Source organism: Anguilla rostrata, chromosome 7 (assembly GCF_018555375.3).
Source record: "Anguilla rostrata isolate EN2019 chromosome 7, ASM1855537v3, whole genome shotgun sequence".
NCBI lineage: Eukaryota > Metazoa > Chordata > Actinopteri > Anguilliformes > Anguillidae > Anguilla > Anguilla rostrata.
The window spans coordinates 10,839,070-10,852,874 of NC_057939.1; the positions used below are offsets into that span (position 1 = coordinate 10,839,070).

General features: G+C 41.0%; 1 protein-coding gene across 6 annotated transcripts in view; it reads left to right on the forward strand.

Annotated features, from left to right (window-relative positions):
- Nucleotides 1-5,101: 5,101 nt before the first annotated feature.
- Nucleotides 5,102-13,805, forward strand: part of ptprz1a (protein tyrosine phosphatase receptor type Z1a) — a 56,375-nt gene continuing 47,671 nt past the window's right edge. For 2 of the 6 annotated variants that reach the window (XM_064342736.1, XM_064342737.1), the window contains exon 1: nucleotides 5,102-5,398. In XM_064342736.1, coding sequence (XP_064198806.1) covers nucleotides 5,335-5,398 — 64 coding nt within the window. In that variant the 5' untranslated portion in view covers nucleotides 5,102-5,334. The remainder of the gene's footprint in view (nucleotides 5,399-13,805) is intronic. The other 4 variants (XM_064342739.1, XM_064342740.1, XM_064342738.1 and 1 more) reach the window with 3 other exon arrangements.

Sequence of the window (13,805 nt, forward strand, 5' to 3'; positions counted from 1 at the left end):
GCTGTGAACAAGCAAGCTCAGGTGCGGTGATAATGGTTCACCTTCAGTTAAACATGAACCTTAACTGCACAGATGTAGAGGATCACCCAGACAATTTCATAGCTGGTTCCATACTAGTTAACAAAATGCCAAAGATGTTTTGGACCTTTTTAGTCAAGGATACGACAATTTACAGGATTCAGACATTTGCTTGGCTAATGTGTGAAATTGGCACATTTGAAGTGCTCCTTGGGCTGGGGCTTTAAATCTTGGGTAGACAGTGTTTCTGATTCCCATAGTACCTTTTGAGCACTAGCGCTGCCAGCATTGGCTTTTTCTGAGAAACTGGCTGAATTGTTTCTGATTTCACACTGACTTGTGGGATTGAAAAGCCAGCTGACATTTTGACATTTTTGACTTTTTTCCCCCAAAATCATGGCAACTTAAAAACGCACTTCTCATGAATAACCAAATGTATCTTCGTTGTCTAGTTTGATGAAAGTGAAGTTTTTTCTTTCTTTCACTAAAACAGAATGGTCGAGGGAATTAGTTGTGCTTTTGTTGAAGTTTTTATTTACCGTAGTTGTTCACAGCATAATGTGTGGATCGGCAACATTGTTTTTAATTGTTGTATACATGGATTCAAAAAATGACTTACTATGACAAAAATATTAAAATCAAATAATGATGCTTTTATTTTCCAAAATACTATTCCATTACTGTTGACCTACATTCAGGCATGTTCTCCACCAGTGATATCAATTTGTTTTCCTATGCTGATACTGAACCTTTTTTTATTGAGTCATTGGTAGAGAATAAGATTTTGTGGCCTCCATTCACATGTAATGGTCTCTACCTGAGATTTTGTTAATTAGGTAATTAGAAAAGAACGCTCACTTATCGCCCACGTACTTCTGTTGTCCAGGCTGAGGTGTTGGGTAATTAAAAATACATTATATAAATGAATAACTTCTGATCTGTCCCATGTTGCTTTGAGGCTCAACACCTGCCCCTTTTTTAAAAATCTTCTGGCCTTCTGATTGGCTGTGGATGACAGAGATCCTGGCAATCGCTATAGAAACGAAGTGACAAGAAGGGGTTCATCAACATTGCTCACTGTGATTCACAGTGACAGACGTCAATATCAGTCTCACACCCAGGTTTGTGAAATATTGGAAATTGGCAGCCTAGCAGGTGGTCAATAATGATGACATTGCTCTGCAAACTCCGGTGTCATGGAAACTGTGCCCAGGCAGTTAACTGGTAACAGAGAAGGGGGAGATTGGGATGCTAGCTTTGAGGTTATCAGGTCAGAGCTCAAATTGGACAAGCATGCTCACTTTAGCCCTATTGCCAGCAGACATTGAAAGGAATGGTGTTGACAGATTTAGTGGGTGAGCAGGATGAAGCGGGGGTTTGTAATTGTATGATAACCATTCGGCATTGCTAGGATGTAGATCAAACATTTGAGTATTCTGCACCCTCCTGAAACTCTACAGAAGAACACAGAGTGAGGTGACTAGGAAAAAAGCATAAAGTGAAAGTGAATTGACCAGTTCCATGGACTCTCTAAACAGGGTGAGAAAATGAGATCTTATAAAGGTCAGTGAACTTATGCTGAGTCTGTCTAGCACCTATCAGAAAAGACATGCTCGCAGTCTTCGCCTGTACAGCCTCTTTGTCTTACTGGACACTGAGTTATTTATTCTGCAGTTTTATTTTTTCCCCATATTTGTTGTTGAAGTGGTGTTTTGTAACAGATGGTTAACAGAGATTGGCCTAAAATTATTTCTGATATTTAATTCCAACACTGTGTCTAATATTTCCCTCTCTATCTTCTGTTGTGGGAGTTTGATTTGTCAGAGCAAAATGTTTTTTTGTGTTGAATCAGAAATCACAAGTTTATCATTTGTCTTGCGTCTAGTGTGATGACTCGGGCTCCTCACTGTGTCTTCATGACTTTGTAGAAACTGCTTTTCAAAATTAACTTATCATTTCAAATTCAGTTTCGCATTTCAGTAGGTTTGAAGGTTTTATTATGTGGATAACTTTTCTGTGTTACTCAGAATTACCGCACAACTACTGAATATAACGAATTAAACAAATTAAGCGTGAAAACAGAAATATTATAGATACACACAAGTATCTTGTGTGTATCTCGTCTTGCCAGCTTAAAATGGCTTTGTCTAGTATTTGTGTGCTGGTTTAAGACGTCTTTGACTCAGCTTTGTCTCAGGTAACTGGGCCCCAGGGTGTGGCAGATAATGACATATTGAGACAGCAGGGTCCCACTGTTAATACTCTGCAAAGTGGACCGAGTTCTTTCAGTGAAACAAGTCAAACTTCCTCTAAACAATAAGAAACTGTTCTTTTGAATAAACGTTCTTTGGTTGTTTTCTGACCACAACGTTTGCCATTTTCACAGACGGCTGAAAGGGACTTTCCCTGTCCTAGCGCACATCTCTTCATTTGTTGATCTGCCGCTGCAATGACCTTTTGATAGTCCCTCTCTCTGTGACCCCAGGAAGTGATCGATAATCACTGCTCTCCATTTTCCATCAGCTTACTGCTTCTGTGATAATAGCTTTTCAAAGGGAATCCTACTGGGCTACCCTTATTAATGCTGCCATACAGATGTTTGTGTCTACCCTCACAAAGGAAGCAGGGCCATACGGACCACTGTCTCAAACCTTTTATGCTTGTTTTGATCACTCCTCTTCATCGTGTGATGTCACAGTGAGCTGGTATTGTTCTTCACTAGTTCCTAGTGCAACCGCTTGCCTCTCTTCCTTGGAAACTGTCTGTGCCAGAGTGATGCCAGAAATTCTCTGTTCATTGCTTTGGGTAACAAATATTTTTTGCAATGGCAGTCATATACAACAGTAATTAATTATTGCTTTAACCATTTAGACTGTAAACGGCAGTTTACTGACAAACTTTCCTAACCTTTAGAAAAAAAGGTATTTTAGTTACTACCATCCTTGCAAATTGTGAATGTTTTCAAGTTTTACCAGCACCAAAAATATTAAAGAATTTAAAATAGGCATACATTTTGATCCAGTCTGATATTTCTCACCTTGTACAGTTTCCCCTTAGTTTTTTCAATAGGTCATTTAAGGACACGGTGCATTTCACAATCAAAGTCTTTGTTTTTCAGTGACGTTAGTGCAAAATGAATGCTTTGCCAGCTCTTGTGAAAACATTTTAAAGCAGTGTTAAAAGTGAAGAAAAAGCTTTAGAGGTATGTGTGACACACACACACACACAAGGCGCATAAAGGCCATTCTCAGAATGTAAAAACTAGTTGTATTAGGCCCCCCTGAAAACATGCAGTCTAACAAGTGAGGAGCAAACCCTGCATAAATTAGAGATAATCTGGGATAAATTATGTAGATTTATTCAAAAGGGTAACAGCAAGGAACATTAGGATAGCATGTTATCTGGAGCCACCGGGGGAAGCTGCAAGTGTGTGAGACAGGAGCACAGGGTTGAAGAAACTAAAAAACATCTTATTCAATTAAGATAACAACTCATAAATAAATAAATTACAACTCCTAAATAAATAAATACATTAATAATGCGCACTGCTTACGCCTGCCCAAACTAGGACAAGAACCTAAAGATTTAAAATGGATTATGTTTATTTTTATATTTTTTTCACTGTTAGGTCAATAGATCTTTAAATCTGTCTTTAAATGTGGCTAGAAAAGACCCAATGGGTAAATATATATATATTTTTTTTTAAATAAGGTGTATAAAATATTAATTTTATAAGTGGCGGGGGAGAGCATGTCCTTTAATATTATAGAAACTGAAATTAAAAATTCTGTCTGTTACTGCTAAAGCTGCAAGTGTTCTGATTTGCTGGCATTATGAATTAATGAAGCACAGTGATTATAAATTCACTGTGCTAAAGAAGCAACACAGACTGTGCCAGAACCTCCTGTTTCAGGAGACATAGAGGAAGTAACAGCCAAGCTTAATTACTGCCAGGAATATCTAGCGCCATATCTCACACCATGAACGGCGGTGGTCTGGCTTGTAAGAAATATAGAAGAGTGCAGTCATGAATGAGTGCACAGGCCCACCCAACCATCCATTCACTCACATGCACACACACATGCACGCACGCACACACGCTTGCACACACACACACACACACACATGCACGCACGCACACTTGCACACACACACACACACACTTGCTTAGATAAAAGATCCAAATGTGTCTCCCCACGAATCTGCTTATGTCAGGGGCATACGCTTTGTGATCTCTTCAGTGCTGAGTGCCTCTGTAAAAGTGTGGGTGTGTCAAATCCCCCCTCCTCACCCCTTAAGAATCTCATATCCCCTTTCCTGAAAGGCAGTCAACTCCATGCTCCCCCCACCAGAACACACACACACACACACACACACACACACATCTCACCCAATTTTCACTCCCAAGCTATCTTCAGTTTTCCGGGTCACTGCTAATCTGTGGCTCCCAGTTTCTCCTACATTTAACCTACTCCCCTGTCAAGAGGTCAATGGCCTTCACCCCATGCCATAATACATCGCACTTCCCCCCAACACTTGATCTTTGCTTATGGAGTCTGTTAAAGTGACTTCATGCTGTTTTCCTGTTATCCTCTTATTGGAGCATCATGATTCTTCATGGGGTGCAATGCCAAGGTGCAACAGGATCATGTTCTGTCCATTATGACAATATGGTTCAATAACAGTTCATGCACCACTCAATTACAGCTGTGTCCTGCTTTCAGGCAAGGAGCCTTGGTGATATATACTGGTTTATTTTTGACTTCATATGTCTCTTCATAAGTATTGAGGTTAGAAAATTGAAGGTCAAACATTTATTTTCCTTCAAAGAAGAAGGAAGTCCCACCCCTATGCGCTCTTCCCCTCGGACCATGTCAACAATTTTCAATAAAATGACGAATGTACAGTCTTATCATTGAACTATTATTCTTCCATTGACACGCACGAGTTTGTGCTCATACTGGATAAACAGACGGGCTAATATGATTACGCTCTCCTTGAACCTGAAGTTGCTCCTCTCGCGGAGCAGGCGTTAGCACCGCCGCTGCGTTGATCTGGGCTGTGGGCGGCGCACACTCCCAATATTCTGCCCTTTTCACATACAGCGTGATTCCACGAGTCCTTGCTGCCGCTCCGGCGCGAGACACCCACGAGAGAGAAGCGAATGTCAGAGAGGGATGGAAACACCATCGGCATGAATCACGTATAGCATCCCCCGTGTACCTCGGGAGTACAGTTCCCTTGCTGAAAGCGTTTTCTCCTCACCTAGTATATGTTTTGTTTTCTTTTTGTTTTTGCGTGAATGAAGGGAAGAATATGGAAGTGACTACATCAAAAAGCTTTCTATTGCTCGCTCAGCTCGTGCTCATCTGCTTGATAGGTACGTACTTGAATTATATCTGATTCTTTATTTTTTCAAGCAATAGACTTTCTTTAAATTGTGCACTTGAATCGATATTGAGCGTTCTTAGATTTCACGGTGAATTGACGCTGTTGTATTCGCGAGACGTCAAGCTGGTCTAACAGACTTGAGAACACTGATCAGTGCGTGAAGTTCAGGTAGCCTACCATTACATTGTGTCCATTTTTCCAGAGAGGTCCGTACTGAGGCACTAAAATACAATATTGAAAGTGTTTAATTTAAATTTTATGTTAAAATTTTCAAACAACTGAGTTCTGATTATTGCAAGCTGAAGAGTGAAACCGCCACTCTCTCCGTCGTGGAGGAGAAAATCAAAGTGTGGCTTGAGAACGCGGTCTTTTGAAAAAGTTACTGACCAAGGGTACATTTTACGCGTGCATCTTTACGCATAATGTGTACATCGTAATGCTAATTTCATATATAGGAGTAGTAAATGCCTGTAATGTAGTAGTTGCATATTTTTGAAACCATGTACCTAAAAAAGTAAGTAAATAAATAAATAAATAAATAAATAAATAAATAAATAAATATTGATAGTATTGAAGTATAAGAGATAATTCGCGTTTATTTGAGTGGGGCCTAGATATAAATTGCGTGCGCACCACAATTACATTTGCTCTGTGTAATTACACGCACACACACACACACACACACACACACACATCTTATCTGAGCATCATTGAACTCCCTTTGAAACCTGGCATTTCTTTGTGTGATGTGTAGGCTACTTTGGACATCAAAGACCATGACAAATTTAGAGGGACTCTACTTTATGGTATTCTATTTCAAATAATCCATTTCATTCGAAGAGCTGTACATACGAGCTATACATATATACGGTGGAACAGGATAGGGGGGATTGAATTATTGAATAGAAGGTGTTGCAGAAATCTATGGAGGCCTCTAACAGCCCCCAGGCCTCTGCAAACCTGTGCTCTGATAGAAAACGAGGCCAGGAAAGTCATTAACTAGCAATTATAATGGGCTAATTGCTTTAAAGATTTTTAAGAGTTCACTGTTGTCCCTCATTGACTAGCATATCACATGCCAGAATTGAAAAAAAAATGTAATTGTAGGTTATATGGGTTATATAGATTTTCATTTTTTATTTTTTTACCTTTTATGTTTCTGTCTGAGGATTTCTTCCTTTGAGCTGTAGATAAATGTATTCCTCTATTCGTGTGTTACATGCTTTAATATTATATAAGTTATTTGTTTATTATTACATACAAATTGCCCAGTTTCCTCCAAACTTTGAAGATAAAGATGGGTTCTTTTCATCTGAGGTTTGAGCTGTTAGCCAGATCCCATCTCTGAATCCTGCTTCACTATTTTACCCGCGTTCAGCACCAAAGTGCCAAGGAGGAGACTGATATGGTTGGTTTAATCTTTTGGATGCAAGGCGAGACAAAGATTGTAAAAGCTGGCCAAAATCAGGCCGCTAGGAGAAAGGAGACTATTGTGGCATGGCTTTTGAATGGGGGATATTAAATGTGTTGGTACCTGCTCAATGCTGGACTGTATGTTTCCTTTTCCTCCCTCTTCTTCTTCCTTTTTTTCTTTTTAGCTGGGCACTTTAAATGATGCTTTGATGAATTCCGGAGCACAAAGAAAGTGTCGTTTAGTCAGGGAACGGGAGACAAGGCCTCGTGGGGAAGAGGTCACGCGAGTGAAAGAAACGCAGGCCCAACACCATCTCTTTCCCGACACAACCTGTTGTGGATGGACTGCTTTCACTGTGCGTCACAAATGGTGGCTGTTTTCGGCAGAGCATGTCCTGGAGGCATTTGTGAATGCAATGGTCAAGACAGATGACAGGCATAATGAGCCTGTCCATCAGCCAGACTCTGGTGGCCGTGACCATTACAACATTACACGTGTGATGTATGTACCCACTGGCTGGCATTTTGCTATCTGACCCACCCCCACCTCTGTCCTCCAGAAAAGTCATATTTCTTTCTAAACCACCAGTAATTCTTTTATATCAGCTCAATGGGACAGACACACACCAACGCAATATTCAGATTTCACATGAGTTGATTATAGAAAAGGTATGTTATTAACAGACACTCTAATTCAGGGCAGATGACTTTGTAATATGTTATCCATTTATAAAGCAATATAGGTACATCCCTCTAGAGTTACAGGAGTTACCAGAAAACACTCATCTTAGGGGCACACATCCACCGCTGTGACTACATCGCTCTGCCACCACGGATATAAATGTTGGCAACACATCAAACGGCAGAGAAAGGTGTCGCAACCCAACCAAGACTGACCGCAAACACTTTTTTTTCCCATTCTATCTATCTAGTGAAGTCCCAGTATAAATAAGGCACTGAGGCCACAACAAACAGAGCAGGGGAAGAAGAAGCTTTCTCTTGCTCCTCTCTCTCTCTCTCTCTCTCTCTCTCTCTCTCCTACTCTTTGAAGGGGTGTGGGACACCCTACCCTGCAGCTTGGCATGCCAAAACCTCCCTGTCTCTGCGGCCAGTGAGAAGTGGGGCTGGTTTCCAGTGGACGGCAGTGGGGGTATTTGATGACCAGATTAGTCGGTATTAGGCTCAACGGTATTCAGTCAAGCATGGCGAGGGCTGCATTGAACTTCAGAATCCCTGTTCACCTCCCCCCAGCATGGTGGAGGCAAAGAGTTTGGGCAGGGGAGTGGCGGGGGCCTTGAATGGAACGGGAGACTTGGGAATCGAACCTCCGCGCTGAGCCCGCACTCAGTCCCCCCTGTGAATTATGCCGTCAGCCTGGAGATTGTTCTTGTGCGAGCTGGCAGAGGGGACAGCGTTTGTGGGCGCACAGCGATGCAGGAAGCCCCGGGGGTCCCCTTTGTGGGAAGCTATGCGAGTGTGACGTCCAAACGGTGGGGCTTCGGTTTGTCCCGGCGGCGTCGTTTCGCGGAGCAGGATGGTTTCACGCTGAGAGAGACAGAGAGCGCGAGAGAAAGAGGGGCGAAGGCCCAAAAAAACACGCAGTGTATTCGTCCCCTCATGCGAATGTGCGCTCTGCCAGGGCCGTTTCAGACAAACGCACCGGCCCTGGAGCGTCGCCGCTGTCCCCTCAGCCAAGAGGAACTGCAGTGTCAGCCTGCTGACAGACAGGGCCCACTTTATAGCAGGCTTCTTCCCTGCCCGTTTCTCTCAGTGAAGACGTCGACGTTGTGACGGAAATTGGTGAAATAAATAAGTGATGATAATACTAAAGATAACTTTATTTGCAATAAAAATTTAAAAATGGCACATTTTTTCAATAATTTAGGGACGTATGTTCTGTTCAGATGTTTAAAGGTTCAAAGGTATACTCGGTGGTCAAGTTATGGAGGGCTTTATGGGTAATGGTGATTTTATCTTTATAGGGCCGATATAACACTGTTAGAATTGATTTAACAATTGCAATTTTGCTGTGCAAAATCAAAAATCATGGTAGTGATAGCAACAAAGTGATAATAAGCATAACATGAACAAGCTGTACACCCTTTGCTGTTCTGAATCCTCCATCACAACCACCTGTTTCTGTGAGATTCTGGGCAATTTGTGGCTATTGTGGTGGTTGGTTAACAGTGCGAAACTCTAGTTTTGGTTAATACTTTTACATGGTTTTTATTTGAGTCGAAGCACAGTTTCATTCATGTGGGACTGTGTGTGAAATCGTTGACTGTGATTTAATAGCGCAAGGATGAAAATTGTCGCCATCAAATTGATACTACAAGAGAAAATATGGTTTTGGACCATATTTTTAGAGTTCTTGCCATTTTCTGTTTTTTTTTTTTTTTTTGTAAAGGTTAGTCTGCCATAATGTATTTTGTGATTTCTGGCCTAGACAGCAAACTGCTGCTTTGCGGCTTTGTGTGATAAGTGGTGTAATTTTGTTGCTTTTATAAGTCCCTTGAGCGCGATGTGTGTGTTGTTATTGTCCTGTTCTGAGACGGCTTTCTGAGCCAGCTGAAGGAGACTTTTCTGGGCTCATCTATTGGAAAATTGTTTGTAATGAAAGGAGTGGGGATAGAAATGTATTTAACAGAGCCATAATTATATTTTAATCGACCTGCCACTCTTTTAAAATCAATGTTTGGAATGTCATGCACATGTTTTTTTTGTGCTACCTTTAGCCTGTTTTTCTAACTTTCATGTTACACACCAACAACAACAACAATAATAATAATCATAATATAATCAATAATATCCCCATTTGGGATATATAGTAATAAAGTATATATAGGAATAAGTAACTTTGTTATCTTAAACTTGTAAGTACCGTTGGCAGTAAAGTTGTGTTTTGGTTAAATTTAGTACCAGGGCCCAGTTCTGACAGCATGCCATCAGTAGTCCCAGTTTCTGCTGAAGCCCTTGTTAAGGGGCTGACACTCTATCACTCTCTCTTTGCTTGACCTGTCTCGCTATCACTCTTCATCTCTCTTTCCCTCGGTCCACTCCTCTCCGTACAGCTTTCTCTCTCTGTATTCTCCCCTCTCTATCTCCATCTCACCTCCTCTGCTTCTCTTTGCATCTCTCTTTCTCCCATCTCTCTGTTGTGGAATTTGTTTAATTTCTGCATTACCCCGCTGGTTCCCCTCGTGGCACTTGGCCATGCCCTTGACTGACCGGTTAATTAATTACAGCTGATGAGGGTGGCCTGTCATGTATCTAAAAGAGCCAGTTGTAACAAGGCTGTTTGGGAGAACAAGAGGAGTTCTATTGGGCGGCTGGTGAAGAATTATCGATTTCTCACCCCTCTCCAGCAGTCTGTGTGTGGTCTCACACCACCTTTCAGAATGACAGCACAGTGGAAATGTACAAATATACTAAATGTAATTCACAGTCAGAACCAAGTAATAAAGAAAACACTTTCATTTTGAAATGAATTGTTTTGTGTGAAATAAGTACAGCGTTGTTTTTTTAAAATTCATTTAACAGGCTGTTTCAAAACTATTTTGTCTTGTCCTCTATTTTTGATGTATTTACTGAGATATAAGGTGGCATTTGCAAGATAGTTTTTCATACTTGAAAAATGTAAAAGGCGGTTTTCACAGCAACTACAGGGGGTTTGGCATGATTTACAGATAAAGTGGTGACATTCTTAGTAATAAATGGCGAAAGAGATGATTTCAGGATTTGAGGTCTACCATTTCACCTGTAGAGCAGCGGTTAATTAGCAATGTTTTCTTAATACCTTAATGTAACTTATTAACAGTATGGAAATTCTGGGCCAGTGTCAATAATCAGTGTAATGTTTTCCTGACCATGTTAGCCTATAAAGATGCTGATGACAATACAACCCTGTTTTTAATTCATAGCAAAAATGCAAACTACAACTCAGTCAGCATAGCCAACTTATGTAGGACAAATGTAACAAATGATACTTGTATAATTAAATATTTCAACTTGCTTTTATTATTATTATTATTAGTAGTAGTAGTAGTAGTAGTAGTAGTAGTAGTAGGAGTAGTAGTGGTGGTAGTAGTAGTAATTGCATCAAATGGTGCATATATAGTGTGTTGCATCATATTGGCCATAATCTTAGCAGTTTCTATTTTTAGTGGGTCGATGTGGGTTCATTGTACACGGTCTCTGTTCTCGCTCATGACATAGCCTCCCAATATTGCGAATGAATTTTGGCTGGCGTCTGGGAGCTGGACCCAGCTGGAGTAGGCTGGAGAGGAGGCCCACTCGTGCCACCCCCTCGGCAGTACCACCTGATCCTCCGACACATTTGTAATGGGCGGAGTCAAAGGGTCACCGTGCCACTGCGCCCACTCGGTGTTCATGCCAGCTTTCAAAGGGTCCCGTGTCTGTTCGCTATCTAACAGACGCAGAGATGCCATATGTTTGAATCTTGTTGGCATGCCCATCATTTTGTTGTTGAGACGGGATGCTACACAGCCAATTGCATTAACAGGGTCTTATTAAAAATGTTTTTTTTATATGTAAATCTTTGATACTGTGTTATGGAGTTGGCTTCCTTGTCCGGATTTTAACAAGCAAAAGACCATACCGTCAGTCATGGAGGTCTCTGAATATTGCAACTTGGTACATGTAACCTAAGGTGCGCTCTGGTAAAATGGTGCCACAAATAGCATACATTAACAGTATGTTTCCATTGTGCAATTTTAAAGCTCATGTGTACTACAGGTGTTTTGATTTTGAAGTTTTTTTATGAACTGTAGGCATATATTTATAATAGTAACTTCAATCAGTATCTTTATCGCTTAATGAAGCCAATAGACACTAGTTAGTGTGTCTTTGTACCAATAATGTAGTGCATGCCAAACCGTACTGTGAGAGTTTTTTACTACACTGCTGGTCTTTATGCTGTATTTCAAAGCACCATCTGCAGTACTCTTCTGGAGTGCTGTATGAGTTCTGAAAATTTGATTCGTGGAAACTAGGATGGCTGATTTTGTTGGCAAGGCTGCAGAGTTGACAGACAGTTTGCTGAAAAGTGTGTCAGGGTCAGCCAATCATATAGCAGGCCTACATCGCCACACCAAAAGTCCCCCTGGTCTTCATGTGAGCCTCATTACAGCTAATCTCTCTCTTTTCAATTAGGAAGTTTCTCGAAATAGCAACTCACTGGGGTCCTCACGGGCCACCAATGGCATCTTGCAATGGGAAAGAAAGATACCAAAAGTAATTAATTAGTAATATTTTCCTTATTAATCGCCTTCACCTTCCTGCATTACAGGACTACGGGAGATGGAGAGGAGGAGGGGAAAGGCAAGCATGTATCTTAGGCTGAACTGACCTGTCCAGTAGATGAGACCTCCATTACTGCCACAATACGCTTCCAGCATGGAGAAACCTAGGATCAGTGACTTCATAACAAAATTATGTAACTCCCTCTACTAGTTGTCCTGGCAACTAATAGCGTTTTGTTGCTGGTTTTGTTTCTCATGAGTTCTGTAAATCTTAAAGTTTTAGAAATTAAAGATAGAAGATTTAGTGTACTTGCATATGATCTCTCCAGTTTTTCACAAAGGCTTGGTGGATTATATCTGAGAAAACATAATAGAGGGAGGGGTTTGTCTGCATGGTAGTACTTCCTGTACTGTTGCTGGTACCTTTCTCAAGATAATTATGTGCCCAAGTGTGTGTTCATGAGAACTGTACTGGAGAATACACTGGTTTGTGTGTGTGCTTTAGAAGTGATCTGATGTAGCTCTCTTTTATGAAATCAGCTTTTTTTCTGCCTGTCTTTGTGTTCCAGTCTGCTAGCTAGCATTAACCGTTCATTTGCATTTCACTGTCATCAGCTGCCCACATTGCTGTAAGAGACTCAGCTCCTCAATTTGTTTCTTTGATAGCGGTTTCTTAGTACTTGTTCCATACTTGCCCATACTTATTACATACATGTAATACTATGCATACAATCCTCAGTATGTATATCCTGTTATCTCTGCTGACAGAATAGGTTTCCCCGCCAAAATGTAGCAGAGTAGCGCTACCCATTACCAGCATTGGCACCAAACCAGCTTTCTCCAGTCCACAGGGCAATCCATGTTCATGCATATTAATAAATGTAATGAAATCGCCAAGGCTCTGGGGAAAGCAGACACAGCAAACTGAGCCTGGTACTTTAAGTCTCTGTCTTATCTGTGCAGCGTACCGTTTGGAATGGCTACCAGGGGAATTAATGCGGGGGCCTGACATGGTGGTTTGCCTTCATACCCGGTCACCTGCAGGGCATGAGATGAACACTGTCCGAAGAGGAGGAGAAGGAGGAGGTGTAGAGAGAGGGAGAGAGAGGAAGAGAGAGAGGTTTTTTTATACACCATTTATTTAAACACTGCAAAAAACTGTTTACAGAATAAACAATAACCTTCAATCCAATTATGTTAAAATGTTCATAAAAGAAACTAAAAAGGGACAAAAGGCCAGTAAAGATTTAAACAGAAACAAATAAAACCACAATGAAACCCATACTAAGCTATTAAACCATCAGAGAGAGAGAGAGAGAGGGGGGAGAGAGGGAGAGAGAGACTCCAGCTTCGTTTTGAATAACCATGGAATGGATTTTAAGAGGTTTATTCATTAGTCAACATCGTCAAATATTTTGAAGGCTGAGATACTCAGAAATGCCTAATCCATCTCCAGATTGGTAAAAATGTTTTAACGTTATCTAGGTTCGATCAGCCGCTGTACCGAAAGATCTTTGTGCCACTTTACGCTCCAAATGGAGCCCTGGTTTTATTGTTAAGATGGCATTTTCATCAGTATTCCATTTTCTACATCAGTGTTCCCTTACTTTTCAAGTTTTCTGAGTACTCGGTGCTTATACCTTTGTCTGCTGCAGATGTCTGTATGTGTATTTGCATGTTTGTTATGTTTATGTGTCCTTGTTCTCTGTTGTATGTGTTGGG